Source organism: Mus caroli, unplaced genomic scaffold (genome assembly GCF_978045245.1).
Source record: "Mus caroli unplaced genomic scaffold, Mus_caroli_1 scaffold_13, whole genome shotgun sequence".
Taxonomy (NCBI): domain Eukaryota; kingdom Metazoa; phylum Chordata; class Mammalia; order Rodentia; family Muridae; genus Mus; species Mus caroli.
In genome coordinates this window covers 67,790,599-67,807,989 of record NW_028227268.1, presented here as the reverse complement: position 1 = coordinate 67,807,989, position 17,391 = coordinate 67,790,599, and the positions used below count along the sequence as shown (strand labels likewise).

The following is a 17,391-nucleotide window of genomic DNA, read 5'->3' as shown; positions in this document are numbered from 1 at the left end:
ACATGTGTGTTCATGTGTGTTCCATAGATTATGTCAGAGGACAACTTTCAAGAGTTGGACCTCTTCTTGCACCATGTGTGTCCTGGGGATCAAACTTAGGTTGTTAGGCTTGGCAGCAGGATACCTCTGGGTCCGTGTTGCAGAGACATGGCCTTTGTATGATGTGCAAAGAGACTGGTATATACTACAGTTCCTGAAGAATTTGCTGTATTGATGTGCTTGGGAGCAAGAAGTTGCCCAGAATGGTTCCTATCTATGGGTACCAATCTGAGGTCTGTTCAGAAGATGCCAAGAAAGGTGGGCAGTAATGGCCAATGAGGGTTTGTCTCTATTCAGGAGAATAGAGACCTTCTCGCAACCTTCCATGCCTCCGTTTCCCAAGGCAATACTCTGAGGGCTCACCTGTGAGCACTGTGGGCTGTTATCATTGATGTCCAGGACGAAGACCTCCACGGGGACCGAAGCCTGAAACTTGCCATCTGACGCCGTGATTTTGAGTAGATACTTGGCAATGTGCTCACGGTCCAGAGTCTTCCTTGAGGTGATCCTCCATTCATCCCCAACTTGACTGATGCTAAACTGACCCAGGGGGTCTCCCTCTAAAAAGGAGGGATGCAGCTATTAGGAACCAAGGACAGGAATGAACTGGGCTCTGTATCCTAGGTGGCTGCACCCCTCGTCTTTTAGGATTACTGGGGAAGGCAGAATTTTCATCCCTGAACTAGGGGTCCACAATTCTATATTGAGTCTATTTTTGCAAAGTTGAGAAGCCTCTCCCAACTTTCAAGTGAGATGATTACTATAAGAAGTACAAACATGGCTGGTAAGAGGAACGAGGCTCCTATCTCTTGTGATTGAGAAGGCCTTGAGGGAAGTCAGAAGGAGCAAATTCTAGATTATGTATGAGAAATGTCTAGGCTCTGCTGTGACATTTCAGCAGAGCTGGAGAAGAGTTCACCAGCATTAACTCCAGGCTTTGATACACAACTAAAGGCATACACGAAGCGAAGGGTGTGTGGTTATCTCCCAGCAGGATGTGGAAAGGTGAAGTCTCCCTCAGATGCTAAGATTTTCCCATGATTCTGTTCTTATAAGAACTGACTGCCACCTTCTGTCATCCTCAGGGTTTTAAGACTGGTATTGTCAAGTGTCTGGTAGCACAATATTATAACAGTCATTTTTCTGACTATTTTAAGTGGTTCTGACCATGTCTGTCTCGGGGAATCTGAAGTTCTTGTTTGGAACTTCAGGCTCATCAATGCGCCCCTCAACAGCTGTACTGGCAGAACGAGCCATGTTTATGGAACAGGGTGGGGAACATAATAGTGGGGATGAGAAGAAAAGGGTCATTCTGTGTGAAGATTCATCTTCATTTTCATCTTGGCTGAGTCTAGAGTCACCCAGGGAACGCCCCTCTTTGTGTGTGTGTGTGTGAGAGCATCTCCAGAGAGGTTTAAGTGGGGCTGAGAAACTGACCCTGAATATGGGCAGCACCAGCCCACGGGCCGTGCGCCTAGATTGAGTAAAAAAGAACGTTAAGTAGAGAGCCAACATCTGTCTCTCTGGATACGCTGTGATCAGATGCCTCCCATTCTGCTGTCATGTCTTCCTGCCACAGTGGATTACATCCCCTTTGAAGCCAGGAGCCAAGATAAGCCTGTCCTTACTCCTGTTGCTTTGATCAGGTATTTTTGCCATAGTAATGAGAGATGTGACTAATATTCTCTGGGTGAGGAGCCCTCCCTCAAACTTGCCCTGGGCATGATGCAAAGACAGGCATAAAAACAGACAGCTGCCAGGATTTTTATGAGTCACAACCGCTGGATACCTCAGTACCCCTAGAAGACAGTCGACGATAGTGCAGTGGTTTGGATGAGAACAGCCTCATAGGCTCATATACTTGGATGTTTAGTCAGGAAGTGGAACTGCTTGGGAAGGATTAGGAAGTGTGGCTTTATTGGATGTGGTGTGTTACAGGGTGGGGTGTGCTGTGAGATTTCAGACATCCACACCAGGCCCAGTCTCTCTATGCCCACTACCTGCAGATCAGAATGTAAAGCTCTCAGTTACTGCTCCAGTGCTGAGCTGTCTGCTTTACACCATAACGATCATGGACTAACCCTCTGAAACTGTAAGCAAGTCCCCAGTTAAACGTTTTCTTTTATAGGAGTTGCCTTAGTCATTGTGTCTCTGCACAGCAATAGAGTAGTGACCAAGCCAAGCAGGTATAGAATGCTCCTTTGATTCTATCTTCTCACCTAAAGGAATAATGATTACCTCTTTGCAAAGTACATCCTAATTTATATGCGACTTTAGGAGTTTCCCCACGTTGGGTTTTCTCAGTATCCCTGTAAGGTGAGTGAGAACAGACATGCCAAGTGTCTGAATGGAGCCACTGAGATCCTAGAGGAACAAGCGACTCGATGTGTTACCTACATCTCAGAGTGCCTCCTGCAAGGCTTTCTCAATGTCTCCCAGTGCCTTTAATCCATGATAAGCATCCTTACCTGTGATATAGCAGGTGACCTGCCTATTCTGCTCAGAGATGTCAGCATCCAACGTCTTCAGAGTAGCCACAAGTTCACCAGGCTCATTGTTCTCCACCACAGAGCCTCTATAGTCTTCAGAAGCAAACCGAGGGGGGTTGTCATTCTCGTCTGTGATGGACACCTCAACCAGGGCCTGAGAGGACAGCTGGATGGTCTGTCCATGGTCAAAGGCCACCACATAGAAACGGTAAGTCTGCTGAGTCTCACAGTCGAGTTCTTGGAGTGTGGTGATCCAGCCGCTCTCACTGTCGACAGCAAAGAGTTGATGGATGTTGCTACCGGGCTCCACTGACAGCCTGTAGCTCACCTGCCCATCACTTCCAGTGTCCTGGTCATTGGCAGTCACCTGGATGACTGTGGTCCCTCCTGGCATATTCTCAGTGAGGAAAGCCTTATATGGATCAGCCTCAAATACAGGCCTGTTGTCATTGACATCTTCCACTTGAATGTTGACAGAGACCAATGACACCAAGTCAGTATCCTCGTGAGGGCAATGTGCCATCAGGTCAATCTGGTACCACTTAGTGGACTCATGGTCCATGGCTTTCTTCACCTTTAGGACTCCTGTGTCTTGGTCCAAAGAGAAGACATCATCACTGTTGCTCTCTGGAGTGGTACCCTGAACCAGACTGTAGATGATCGGATCTTGAGCAGCTACTGCTTTCACAGACCCGATTTCAGAACCTTCTGGAAGGTCTTCAGATGCAGAGAAAGTATACAGAGGCTCAGAAAACTTGGGCAAAGGGATTTCATTAGGAACGACCTGCAGTCGTACTGGTACCAGAGAGTCCCAATGAGGAGGACCACCATCCTGGGCTTTGATGTTGAAGTCAACAGCTTTGTTTTCCAGTCCTACCAGGCTCTCCTTCACCTTGACCACGCCGGTGGTTGGGTTAACTTCAATGATCTCTTCCGCAAGGTCCTCGGTCGAGTCTACTGAGTAGGTAACATCTGCATTCCGACCTTCGTCTGCATCATAAGCCAGTACCTGGATGATGGGGGAATCTCTGCTGACATTGGATGGGATGGACACAGTGTACCCGGATGCTTTGAATTGTGGGGCATTATCATTTTCATCAGTGAGAATGATCTTCACAGTGCAGAAGGCCACTTTCCCTCCTCCATCCCTTGCCATGACCTTAATAGCAATCACCCTTTCTGTTGAATTTTCCCGGTCCAGTTTCTGCAGGGTAGTGATCTGACCACTGGGATTTATAAAGAACCTTTCCCCAGCTAGTTTATTGATGATAGTGTAGTCCACTGTACCATAGGGACCACTGTCTTTGTCTATGGCTAGCAACTCAATCACCTTTGTCCCCACTTTTGCGTTCTCAGCTAATTCGGCTTCATAGACATTTTGCTGGAACTCTGGGCTGTACTTGTTGGCATTGGTAGTGTTGATATATACTGGCACTGTTGCTTGGAAGACCCCATCAGAAGCACCTACCCTCAAGTTGTAAGATGAGTCCAGCTGCTTTTTGCAAAGGTTGAACATAGAAATGATTCCCGATGTGCTATTGATGGAGAAATGTCGGTCCTGGTTGCCAGAAAGAATCAGGTACTCCAGGCGGGAGGTGTCCCCAATATCAGGGTCAAGAGCTTGAACTTTTAGAACTAGGTGGCCACAGGTTGCTAGCTCACTGACATTGGCTTCGTATTGAGGTTCTCTGAACTCTGGGGGGTTGTCATTGATGTCTGACACATTGACAACCACAAGTGTTTCACCAGTGAGTGGGGGATCTCCTCTATCCGTGGCCCTGACCTTCACGCGAAAGTGTTGGTGAGCCTCATAGTCCAGCTCTTGGATGGTGAACATCTCCCCCGTGCTCCCATTGATCCGGAAGAACTTAGAAACATCTGAGCCATCCTCTACAATCTGATAGGAGACATCTTGGTTCTGTCCTGAGTCTTGGTCAGAAGCCAACAGTTGGATTACAGGAGTCTGAGCAGGTGAGCCCTCAGAAACTGAAGTAGAATATACCAACTGGGAAAAAGTGGGAGGGTTGTCATTAATGTCCTCAACTAAGACTTCCACTGTGGCTTCAGAAAAAGACCCCAGAGCCGTGTCTGTGGCTCTCACTGTGAACACATGTTTGTTCTTAGACTCATAGTCCAGAGGTCCTGTCACCGTGAGGACTCCAGTTTTAAAGTCGGTAGTAAACAACATCAAAGGCTCTTCCTCTACAATGTTATAGATGAGCCTCAGGCCCTCTGGACTCCGGGCCTGTGTGTGGAGAATTGGGGTATAGAGTGTGATATTTTCAGGGACTTTCACTTTGTAGTATGGACTCTGAAACAATGGGTTGGATTTATTTCTGACAGTAACGTGTACCTCTACCTCAGTTTGGAGGGGCGGAGTACCTGCATCCCGAGCAGTGACTCTGAGGTGATACTTATTCAAAGCTTGATAATCAAAGGGCTTCTTGAGTGATATGTCCCCAACATAGGGGTCAATCCGGAAATAGGCATAATCTTCTGCAAACCCATATGTGACAGTCCCATTGGCTCCCAAATCCTTATCAGTGGCAGATACCTGAAAGAGGACATCCCCAGGTTCGGTGCCATCTTGGATGACTGTATAATAGGGCAGATGCTGAAACTCAGGAATGTTGTCATTGACATCTTCAACAGAGACCCTGACAAGAGCCTGAGCCACCCGCTGAGGGACCCGGTTATCCCTCACTTCCACTGCCACTTCGTGAGTGTCCTGCTGCTCCCGATCAAATGTCACTCCTCTGGTTTGCAGCACACCTGCTGACTTGACCATGTGAAATAAGTCTGTGCCATTCAAGAGGAAGTAGGAAAGGGTGTCATTCAAATGGTTTCCATGGACTCCAAGAATTACCAGCACATTACTGTGTGGTGTATTCTCCGTCACTTTTGCCCTGTAGATATCCTGATCAAAATGTAAGCTTTTATCAAGGGCTTGGGTCAAAGATATTTTTACCGCTGCAGTATCTTGATACAGACCATCAAAAGCCCTAATATTGAGCTTTGGGAAAAGCCTCAGAGCAGCAGGATTAACCACAGATATCTGGCCCGTGATGGGATGAATAGTAACAGCTTCATCAGCGTTGCTAGTTTTGATGCTGTAGGTGACTTTTGAGTCATTATCCTCGGCCTGCACTGTGAGGAGTTCCATGCCAGGGTGGATGGGTTCTACCACCGCCACTTCGTATATCTGCTCTGAGAACCTGGGAGGAGAGTCATTCACATCTCGGACATGGATGATAACCCTGGCAGATCTGGGTGCAAATAAGATGGGTGTGCCTTGGTCATGGACATAGATGCTGAACTGGAACAAGGGTGTAGTCTCATAATCCAGCTCTGATGTGATTGTTATGGTTCCCATGCTGGGGTCGATTTTGAAAAACTTTAAGGCCTCTGGTTCCAAGATTTTATAGACCAACAAGGAATTAGCTTCCTGGTCACTGTCTGAGGCACGGATCACTAAGGGGCTGTTGTCTTCACCCAGGATCAGGCTGTGCAGAGGAGCTGCCTCACTGATGTGCCCCATGAAAGTTGACTTTAGGAATGCAGGAGCGTTGTCGTTCTCATCAATGATGTAGACAAGTGCCACCACCTCTGTGAACACGCCAGCCATGTTGCTGCCTCGGATTTTCAGTTGGTATGATGAGACTTTCTCATGGTCTAAGCATTTCTGAGTGGAGATGAGGCCAGAATAGGAGTTCATGGAGAATACACTGTTCTTGTTCCCCTCTCTTAACTCATAGGTGACTTCAGAGGAGCTGGCAGCAGAGATGAGGAGGATCGGGGAACCAATGGGGACCGATTCTGGAATCTCTATGAAATACTCATCTTTTGAAAAAATGGGAGCACTGCTGTCGGAGGGGTGGACATGAACGACCACCATAGCCAGGTCATGCCGCTGTGGGGAGCCTTGGTCTTCCGCCTTCACGGTTAATGCGTGCCTATTGAGATGGACGTGATCAAGTCTCTGGGCTACTGTGATGATGCCCAGGAGGGAGTCAATGTTGAAAAAACCTTCACTGTTCCCTGAAACAAAGAACAGGACAAACTGAAGTTTGCCACACCCTCAAGAGACACCAGACAGGCTTCTTAGGTCAGTCAAGAGGCTACAGCACCAAACAGGGACAGGATACAATCTGTACCACAGTCCCCCTGGATTTAGTATATCATGTGTAGAGCAAATGCATGCTACCCAGTTCTGAATGTCATCCTACATAGTTGCTGCCTAAATAGAAGTGTCAGGCATTAGAAAGTCTCTAGGACACAACTTGAACTACAAACCAAAGCTGTCATCCATAATTCTATGAAGCCAAGAAAAAAAGCTTACACTTTTCAAGGAGAGCATGCTTCACCCTAAAGTTTACTGGCACCCTTGGTAGAAGAACTTCAGTTGTATGGTAGAGCATTCAGAGGCATCCCTTGACTTGCTTTTTGATAGCTCCGCTTACATACTTATAAGGTGGGTTTGCAAACGTGGAGTCGGGCTGCCAACACTGACAGGGACTTTAAAATCCCTACTCACACATGTATATGAAGACATTACATCCTAACACATTTACAGGCTCTGTAAACACTTTTCATATGCTCATGGTGACTTGTATCATATTATTTGTAAGTTCCCCATTCCTTGAGAGCATCTTTGCTATTGGCACTATCATTTGTTTTGAATAACATTGGCACATGGAATGTTCTAGAATGGTCATCTGTCACTGCTTAGAGAGCTGGTACTTGGGTAATCTGTAAAGTCATGCCTCCACTGCTTATCATCATCCTAGTCCTTGTCTAATTCCTCAAGCTCACAGCAAGGTCCTCACCTTTTAGGAAGGAATAGTGGACTTCAGCGTTGGCTCCCCGGTCAGCATCCACAGCTCGGACCTGCAGGAGCTCTGTGCCAGGGGCGGTGGTGTCAGGAACATTTGCCTCATAACGAGGTTGAGTGAAGTGAGGTGAGTGGAGATTTCCATCCTCCACATGAATGGTCACCCACACGAAGTTCCTCTTGATGGGCATCTCTTGGTCTCGCACCTAACACAGGATTCAACAGTGAATACAGCAATCAGAATTGAAGGAGGTAGGGTCAGAGTCGGGTGAAAGGGGTGGACTGCTAATGAACAGGCTGCCCAATTTCTGTAGACTCCTTTTAGTCTTTCTCCAACCTATCGTTTTTAATAAATGTTTCATTATCAATTGTTTGGCTTAGCCGTTCCTACAGATGACTCCACTTTAGGAGAGAGGCATAACAAGCAAAATACAGCAGGCCTCAGACTATGAGTTCTTCGAGGTACTAACCTGTTCATGTGTTCTATGGTCATGGATATTTGGGATAAATGAAGTCAAAGGGCTGCTTAGCGGCAGAACGTCTCAAATCCTCCAATGTACACTAATATTCCCCAGGGACGATAAATTAGCATGTAAGAATCCTGACTAGAGTGAGCTGGAGAGAGCTCAGGTGTTAAGAGCCCTGACTGCTCTTCCAGAGGTCCTGAGCTCAATTCCCAGCAACCACATGGTGGCTCACAACTAGATGTAATGGGATTTGATGCCCTCTTCTGGTGTGTCTGAAGACAACGGCAGTGTACTCTTACAAAAAAGAAAGAAAGAAAGAAAGAAAGAAAGAAAGAAAGAAAGAAAGAAAGAAAGGAAGGAAGGAAGGAAGGAAGGAAGGAAGAAAGAAAGAAAGAAAGAAAGAAAGAAAGAAAGAAAGAAAGAAAGAAAGAAAGAAAGAAAGAAGAAAAGAAAGAATCCTGATCCTAAAACAGATGTTCAAATCCCAACCCCAGCTTTCTCATAAATAACTATATATAACTATATGGTAGTTAGCTTTTTTCCTTCTTCTTCTGAGGGTCTCAGACATAGGTAAGAGGAATGCACAGGGTCAGCGCTGGGGTAGTTAGGGAATGTAGGGTGTAAAATTCAGGGTGGCTCTCACTCTCTGAGTCACAGAAGCACAGGTCTCAGACAGTAAGCCCTCTTAAACTGTTAGATCCCACAGGCTTGCTTGCTTGCTTCTTGTCCTTGTCTTAGGCTGGAGGATCTCTGGGTCCCTCCCATGTCTGACAATACATGACTCTACATGGCAACCCTAAACCACAGAGTGGTCAAAGATCTGTTGTGGGTATTTGGGGTGAGTCCAGAGAAACCTGGCAGGAGATTCCTTGCCAGCCAACTAATCTACCTGTATCTTCACTCCAAGTATCCCTTAAAGAAAATGCCTGTGACCAGATGTGAAGTATTACACATCTGTCCCAGGGTTTATGTTGTGACTGTCTACATACCTGCCTCCTCAGGGACCAGCATGTCCACTCTATCTACCTACATGCAAGCCCACTGTGATTTAAATATTAAATGACCCCATAGGTGCATGTGTTTGAAGACTTGGCGCTTAGATTGGGAAATTTATGGGAGCTTTAAGAGGTGAAGGCTTATTGGAGAAAGTGGGTCATTGGGAGTGGGGCTTGAGGGTTTATAGCTTGGCCTCACTTCCTGTTCACTCTGTTTCCTGTGTGTGGATGAATGTGAGCAGCCAGCCTCCTGCTTCTGCTGCCATGCCTCTCTGCCTGCTGCCATGTCTTCTTCCCCATGATGGACTGAAGCTTTCTGGAACTTTCTCTCTGAAGATGCTTTTGTCAGGGTATGAGAAAGTAACTAAGATCCAAGTCCTTTTCTGTTCCTGTGTTTACTCACCATAACTGTCAGAATGTGCTGAGAGGGCCCGGAGTGCAGGTCCAATGTCCCCACTGTCACCAACACTCCACTGCTTGGATCCAGCTGGAAGAGGTTGGCACTTCCAGGGTCCCGACTGCTGTGGATGGTATAGATGAGGCCCTTGCCGTGGTCTTGATCTGTGGCTTGGACTTGGAGGAGTTCAACCCCAGGCAGTGTGTCCTGGGGGACCCTGACGTCATAATGATCCTGCAGGAACTGAGGCCGGTGGTGGTTGATGTTGGCGATCATAAGGATGTGGACCTGGGCAGGGGGACAAGACACAAAGAGGCAGATTGTGATGTACAGTGGCACAGGAATGATGTTTGCTGGAACTTCACGGTCCCATCCATGTTGGCAGTGTCTGGAAAGCAGCTGCCTTTCTACTCAGAAAATAGCTACGGAGGTGTTTCAAACTAACAAGCTTTCAGATACCAGATTTTCCAGTAGACAGGGTTTCTATGTAGCCCTGGCTGTCATGGAATTTGCTCTGTAGATCAGCTAGCCTCAAACTCAGAGATCAACATGCCTCTGCTTCCTAAATGCCTGAATTGAAGGCACATACCACCACATCTAGCTTGCCACTGATTGTGTGTGTGTGTGTGTGTGTGTGTGTGTGTGTGTGTTTGGCATGGTGTTGCTCATCTGTAATCCCAGTATATGAGAGTCTGAGGCAGAATCACCATATAGTCTTGGCCTACAAGGTGAGTTCCAGGCTAACCTGGTTGACAGAGTAAGTCCCTGTGGTGGTTAGTGTTGTCAACTTGACACAAACAAGAATCACCTGGGAAGGGACTTTTGAAATGTTGTCTAGATTAGTTGGCCTCTAGACATATCTGTGAGGGAATTCCTTGATTATATTAATTAAGATAGAAAGACCCATCTAATGCTGCACCATGCCCTAGGTAAGGCATCCTGGATTATATAATATTAGAGAAAGCAAGCAAACTCTAGAATGCATGTATTAATCCATTGCTTTTTACTCTTGACTTGGATATAATGCGAGCAGCTGCCTTAAGTTTCTGCAGCCTGGGCTCTTTGCCCTGAAGAACCTTAACCTGGAACTTCAAGCCAAACCAACCCTTTCGTTCTGAAGTTGCTTTTGTCATCGGGGTATCTTATCAGAGCAATAGCCAGAGACCCTATCTCAAAAAACAAACAGAGCAATCTCATTGGGCTATTTCTTCAAGCAAAATGTGTAAAATCCCAGTATTTGAAACGGCTTTACTCTACAACAGTCAAAGCAGAAGTTGAGAGCCACATGGCACGTCGTTCCTCATCCCCACTGTAGCCCTTAGGGCAGACTATCTTTAATTAAAACTGTTTGGATAAATTCTATCACTGTATGGAGATGTAGAACAGGGAGGGGGGATTCTCCACAGCTACAGAAATGGAGCTAGACTGGTACCCAGAACGTAGATTCCAACCTCACTATTCTTTAAGGAATCTCATATCAGCAGAAAGCCTTTGGTAGTCTTATACCAAGTTCACCTCTGATCTCCTCCCAAGCCAGGGGCTCTTGACTAAGGCCTCTCACCTGAGTGGCAATGGTGTGGAACCCATCTGTCACCTCCACAGTCAAGTTATAGCTAGACTTTCTCCTTGTATCAAGAGGTCTGGCTATCACAATGCTTCCCGTGGTCTTCTCAATGTCAAAGTCCATGTCCTTATCCCCATCTGGAGGAGGGAAAGAGCAGATACAATGTCAGTGAATTAGGCAGCTATAGACCAACCTGGACTTGGCCACAGACTTAGAATACTTGGTAAGTGGCAGCCTTAGCTGACTTTGGCTGACATGTCTGTGGGTGTCCAAAGAAATCAGAGGGTCTAAGACTGTATGGGAATGGTAGCTATCTGGTGACAGACTGGAGTATATTTCCTTGGGAGATCAAAAAGATGTTATACTATTTGTCTGATTATCAAACTACCTAGAGAAACACAGGTCTGTGAAGGCCAAAGAGGCCTGTGGGAAAAACAAAAGCTGCTGTAGAATGTATTATGCTTCTGGGATTTTTATTGCTTGAACAGGTAATATCCCACTCACCCCATAGGCTCATTATTTGAATGCCCAGTCCTCAGATGGAAGCGCTCTTTTGGAAGGAACTCTTTTTGTGGAAACTTAGGATCTGGGTCCTTGGGAGAACCCCTGGGTTCTTCATGTCTCACTTGTTTCTTGGTCAGCTATCAAGTGAAGAGCAGCCCTGCACCACACATACCTGCTGCCATGCTGTTCTGCATGGACCCATGATGCTCTGCCTGAATGCACAGACCTAAGCCATTGTGGGCTGAAGATTCAGAAACCATGAGCAAAAATGACTCACTCAGAGATTTTTATCACAAATGGAAAGTGACTGACTCAGTGATTAAGATACATGGGGGATGGTGGAGCCAGACTCATAGCTTCATCATAGACTGTGCAAACTTTGAGACACAAGGACAAGTGAAAACCAGTCTGTGCAACAAGAGGAAGTTGATTTAAAAAAAAAAAAAGAATTCAGAAGGAAAGGCTTAAGGGGTGGAGCAGGAAGATAGGGGTCAGGGTTAGATAAAGACTAAACGTGTGAAATGCCAGGAGGACTGGAGAGATGACTCAGTGATTAAAGCCTGCTGCTGCTCTTCCAGAGGACTCAAGTTCAGTTCCCCGAACTCAGGTTGAGTGTCTTAAAAATGTCTATAACTCCAGTCTCAGGGGTTGGGGGCCAAATGGCTTCTGCAGGCATCCACACTCACGTGGCACAGCCACAAATAGGTACACACATGTCCACGCAATTCAAAACTAAAAGATTCTTTAAAAAGAAAAAGCCAAAATTAAATGTTTTAAAAAGAGGATGTGAAGTTGAGAGGGAGGTGTGTTGGGGATTTGTAAAGGGGAGGATATGATCAAGATACTGTAGATACATATATGAGATCTGCAAAGACTAAATTTTAAAATATTAAAGATAACATAAGTAAGTATGCTATAGAATATCATGAAACTCTTTAAATATCTACTAAGCAGAATTCTGTTCAGTTATGCAAAATATGTTTATAATATATTACATATAAAATACAAAATATTTTAATATAGCCCCATGAGTATGTGGGTGTGTTCATAAAGAAACACATAAACATTATAACAGTGAATTATATTTGGATTGGTAGGACTTTCAGGGATATTTGTTTCTTCTTTACACACATTTCTGGTTCTTAAATGTTATTTTGGTTCATGCATTAATTACACATTGAAGAAAAAAACCCAAACAATTAAAAGAGCTGAGAATAAGAACTAGGAGTCTAAGAAGAAGTCCAGGATCTTGGGCCAAGTGTGTATCCTACTCTGCCTCCAACTCAGACTGGAATCTGCTGCAGCAAGACTCCATGGTCCAGGCAATGGTGAAATGGAGATATTAAAATTTTAAATTTATGGATAGATATCAGAAAGTCTAAACAACAACAACAAACTTTTACATTTATACGTAGATTTACATTTGTGAGTGGTCACAGGTGTATACATGTTACTGAAAAGGAGACCCAAGTATTCCTCCATTTCCCAGAGGGCTCTATGCCCCTCAGATATTTTGTTTGTTTTGTTTTAAATACATGAACAGGAAAACCTTGACAGAAAGGAATGCTACAGCAGAGCCACCCACCAGAGCCTGGATCCAAGAGCCACTTAGAATGACAAGGAACATGGATGAAGTCAGGATGTGGATCTCTGACAGAGCATCAGCCTTGAGTTCAATCTCATGCAGACACACTTACATGCACATGTGCTCATGCTTGCATGGGCACACACACACACGAATGGAACTTAGGACAGGTGTGGGGAAAATGACCCTTTGCTAACCTTGGGCTCAGTCAGCACTCTGCCCTGACTTGATGCTTTCTCTCTGGGTCTCTCTGGACTATTCTTCTAAGATCTCCTAGGTATTTGGTATAACTAGGGTCCACCTAGTCATTATCTTGACATTATTAATATCACAAATGGTCAAGCCAAGGTGTTGGCTATAACAGAAAAGGCCTGACAGATGTGTTGTTCCTTCTACCCAATGTCCCAGAAAACCAGGGAAGAGACAGTCAGAAGAAGAAAATGAGGGGCTGTGATGGAGCAGGTCACTAAGAAGGACAGGGTATTGCATCAGGTGGGGATATAAAAATAGAGGAATTTGTTCTCCTTGGTCCTCACCTGAGATGTGGAACCAGAAGAGGCCAGGTCGTCCCTCTACACTGATGACTCCCAGCATGTGGTTCACAGGGTCTGTCTCCATGACTGCAAAGCTGTAGTGGGACTCATCAAAGGACAGTGGGATGGAGGATGGCCGAGGCTGGGGAATCCATTCGATGTGTAGCCGGACACTGGTAGAGAGTGCTGGCTGCCCACTGTCTGTTGCCTTGATCTAAGAAAATACCAAAAGCCCCGTGAGTCATCATGGGAGTGGCCTTCCACTCACTCACCCACTGGACACACACTGGAAGGATGATGCTAAGACAGGAGCTCTGTTGGTAATTAGGCAAACACTTGTCGCCTATATTCTAGAGTCTCTTGCTAGGTGGAAAAGCAGAACAACAAAACACTGACACCGCTAATATTGGTTGCAAACTTGATCCGTGTGGTGGTTTGAATGAGCTATGACTGCTTTTGGTTCAGATACTTGAATGCTGGATCCTCGGTAGACAGCAGCGTTTGAGGAGGTTGTGGAACCTTTAGGAGATGCAGCCTTGCTGGAGAAAGTATGTCACTGGCTTTGAGGGCTTATCATTTTGCCCCATTTCCTGTTCCGTCTCCCTTTGTTTCCTGTGTGTGGATGACATGTGAGCTCTCTGCTTCCTGTTACCTTCCTGTCATTATGAACTCTCTCCCTCTGGAACCATAAGCTAAAATGAATCCTTTCTTTCTAAAGTTGCTTTTGGTCATGGTATCTTATCACAGCAATAGAAGTAACTAATGTAATGCCATTGAGGAATATCTAGGAGATTAGTAAACCATGCCCTTGGGTGTCTCTGTGATAGCATTTCCAGAAAAGATTAGATTGCAAGGGCGCTGACTTAAGTAATGGGTCAGTCCCTTGATGTGCTCTTAGTATGAAGCAAGTATGATGGGAGATGATGAGAAGTGGGCATGGGCTGAGACAGAAGTCACTAAGGCACATCTTTGGAGACTATGTCATGCCTTAGTCACCACCTGAATCTCTTTTTCTCAGCTTCCTGGTCAGCCATGAAGTGAATGCTTTGTTCCTACCGCATGATCCTACCCATGATGTTTGCCCAAATGGGGATGGCCAAGTAATCACAGACAAGGCCCTCTAGAAATGTGAGCCCAAATAAATCTTCCCTCCCGTAAGCTGCTCCTGTCAGGGATGTAATCACAGTGATGAGAAGGACTCCCCCCAAAAGCCACTCTCTCTTACTGCATGGTAATTCCTAAGTTGGGTTTTGTACTCATAGACGGCAAATCACTACCAACAAACATAAACTTAATGAATCAGACTCACCAAGCTCTGCTATGATCAGTCCTCACCCTAAGCTCCGTGTGCAGCCTTTAATCCTCCACTGTAGCCCAGGGAGACATACTGCAGTAATTTATCTCCCCTTTGTAGTTAGAAGCAGGGACTCCATGTTCATCCCCTGAGTTCATACTGTGGGTCACGTGATGCATCGGCAACAAGGCTGGGCTTCAGTTTAGTGGTGTGGTATGAGAACTCAGGACCTGTCTTTTGACACACCTGCATCTTAGCCTCAGGTCACAGAGATTCAAAAGACTTAAATGGCTTGTCTGAAGAAGGGCAGTCCAAGTCAGTGTCTCCAGACAGGCGCTGCTGTCCGTCACTCAGGAAAGCCCAAGGTCTTTTTCTCAGAGAGAATTCACTTATATTTGCTCATGGGCCCCAGAAGCCTTTGCCTCCACTCTCCTCCAACTTCTCAAGGTTATTGGATGCTTATGCAGGAATCTCTGGGGATTAGACGTGTGGCTTGATGCGCAAAATAAACTCCAGGGTGCTGGAAATGCACCTAGACAGGTTCAGAATGAGGAATTACTCTGAGAAGGGAGCGGCGACTGGCCACAGCCACGAGGGTGTGGTATCAGGCAGGCCATTTTCACCTGAAATGATTCAGGGTGTTTCAATGGATTTTAGGGCTTGGGGATGTGGCTCAGTGGTAGAACACTTGTCTAACAGATGCCATGTGGCTGTAGTTGGGTGAGAACCCAGGCACTGGGTGATCGAGAGATGGGTCAGCAGTTAAGAGCACCTGCTGTTCTTTCAGAGGATCTGAGTTCAGTTCCCAGCATCTATGTCAGATAGTTCGCAACCACCTGTAACACCAGCTCTGGAGACATCAGTTGCTTCTAGCCTCCACAAGTGTCTACACTCCCACATGTGTACACACACTTTCTGGGGAAAAAAATTAGAGATGGAGCATGCCTTTCATCCCAGCACTTAGGAGGCAAGAGATAGGTGAAACCCTGTGAATTCCCAGCTAGCTTAGTCTAAGTAGTGGCTTCCTGGCTAGCCAAAGCTACATAGTAAGACCCCATATAAAAATATAATTAAAAACCAAGTAAATACATCTTTAAAAAAATATCCAAAAGATCTATCTTGATTCTGAGACCATGGTTCATTTTGCTAAATTGTTATTTGTAAGAACAGGGGAATTCAGGGTCCTTTTTTGTCCTCAAAAAGAGAGGCGCACAGTCCACAATTCTGCTCCCCTGGGTGAGAGTGGAGACACCCTGGTTCCCTAAGGGAAGACAAAGAAGGTGATCTCCCTCCTCCTGTGCCCTCACAGAAATTCACCATCTGGGACCATTCTTCTACAGAGACCCTCCAGGCTTTCCTTACCTGCTTCACCCTGTTAGAGTCTAGGGATGGTTTGAGCATGTCCCTCAAAGCTTCATGCACTTCAAGCTGGGTTTCTAATGAAGCAGTGCTGAGGTTGGGGAGTCTTTCTCAAGAGGTGAAATCTAGGGGGTAGGAGAAAAGACTCGGCAGTTGAGAGCACTGCTGCTATTCCAGAGGACCTGGGTTCTATTCTCAGCACCCACATGAAAGCTCAGAACCATCTGTAACTCCAGTTTCAAAGGATCCAACAGCCTCTTATGGCCTCCACAGCATCAGGCATGCAGATGGTACACACACATACATGTAGGCAAAACACCTATACTTACAAAATAAATTAGCAAATAAACTTTTATTAAGAGGCAGAGTCGCTGGGCAGTGGTGGCCCACGCCTTTAATCCTAGCACTTGGGAGGCAGAGACAGGTGGATTTCTGAGTTCGAGGCCAGCCTGGTCTACAGAGTGAGTTCCAGGATAGCCAGGGCTACACAGAGAAACCCTGTCTTGAAGAAGAAGAAGAAGAAGAAGAAGAAGAAGAAGAAGAAGAAGAAGAAGAAGAAGAAGAAGAAGAAGAAGAAGAAGAAGAAGAAGAGAAAGAAAAGAAAGAAAAGAAAAGAAAAGAAAAGAAAAGAAAAGAAAAGAAAAGAAAAGAAAAGAAAAGAAAAGAAAAGAAAAAGAGGCAGAGTCAAGGGACTGAGGGATGGCTCAGTCAGCCAAGTGCCTGCCTTTCAAGCACAGGAAGTGAATCCCTAGAAACTATTAAAAACATCTGGGTGCGCTGATGGACATTTGTAATCCCAGCACTGGGGTGACAAACACAAACACAGGTGAATCCCAGGCCCACTGACTGCCAGCCTAGCCTACCTGATGAGGTCCAGGTCAATGAGAGAGTGTGTCTCTCTCTATATATGTGTGCCTAAAGATTAATAGTGCATGCATACCCACTGAAGTGAGTGCTGCTACACAAGAGTACACATGTATACTCTCTCTCTCTCTCTCTCTCTCTCTCTCTCTCACACACACACACACACACACACACACACACACACACTCATACGTACATTCACAAGAAATGAAGTTTAGTGATGGTCTTTTTAGGTGCAACTCTTTGAATGGATTAATGATGCTCCACCAGAACAGGCTGTGAGTGTCTCTCAGGAATGAGCCTGCCCCTCTCTTCCACCTCCTTCTAAGCTAAAACACACAGATAGATAGACAGACAGACACACAGACAGATACAAACACACACGCACATGTGCACACATATACACACAAGAAGGAAAGAAAGAGTGAAAGAAAGAGAGAGAGAGAGAGAGAGAGAGAGAGAGAAAGAAA

General features: G+C 45.7%; 1 protein-coding gene across 1 annotated transcript in view; it reads right to left on the bottom strand.

Annotated features, from left to right (window-relative positions):
* Positions 1 to 17,391, bottom strand: part of Fat2 (FAT atypical cadherin 2) — an 85,871-nt gene that overhangs the window by 27,916 nt on the left and 40,564 nt on the right. The window contains exons 7-12 of the mRNA XM_085830006.1: positions 13,408 to 13,618; positions 10,780 to 10,919; positions 9,225 to 9,506; positions 7,355 to 7,565; positions 2,508 to 6,566; positions 403 to 599 (exon numbers count right to left, since the gene is read on the bottom strand). Of these exons, the coding sequence (XP_085686132.1) occupies positions 403 to 599; positions 2,508 to 6,566; positions 7,355 to 7,565; positions 9,225 to 9,506; positions 10,780 to 10,919; positions 13,408 to 13,618 (5,100 nt within the window). The remainder of the gene's footprint in view (positions 1 to 402; positions 600 to 2,507; positions 6,567 to 7,354; positions 7,566 to 9,224; positions 9,507 to 10,779; positions 10,920 to 13,407; positions 13,619 to 17,391) is intronic.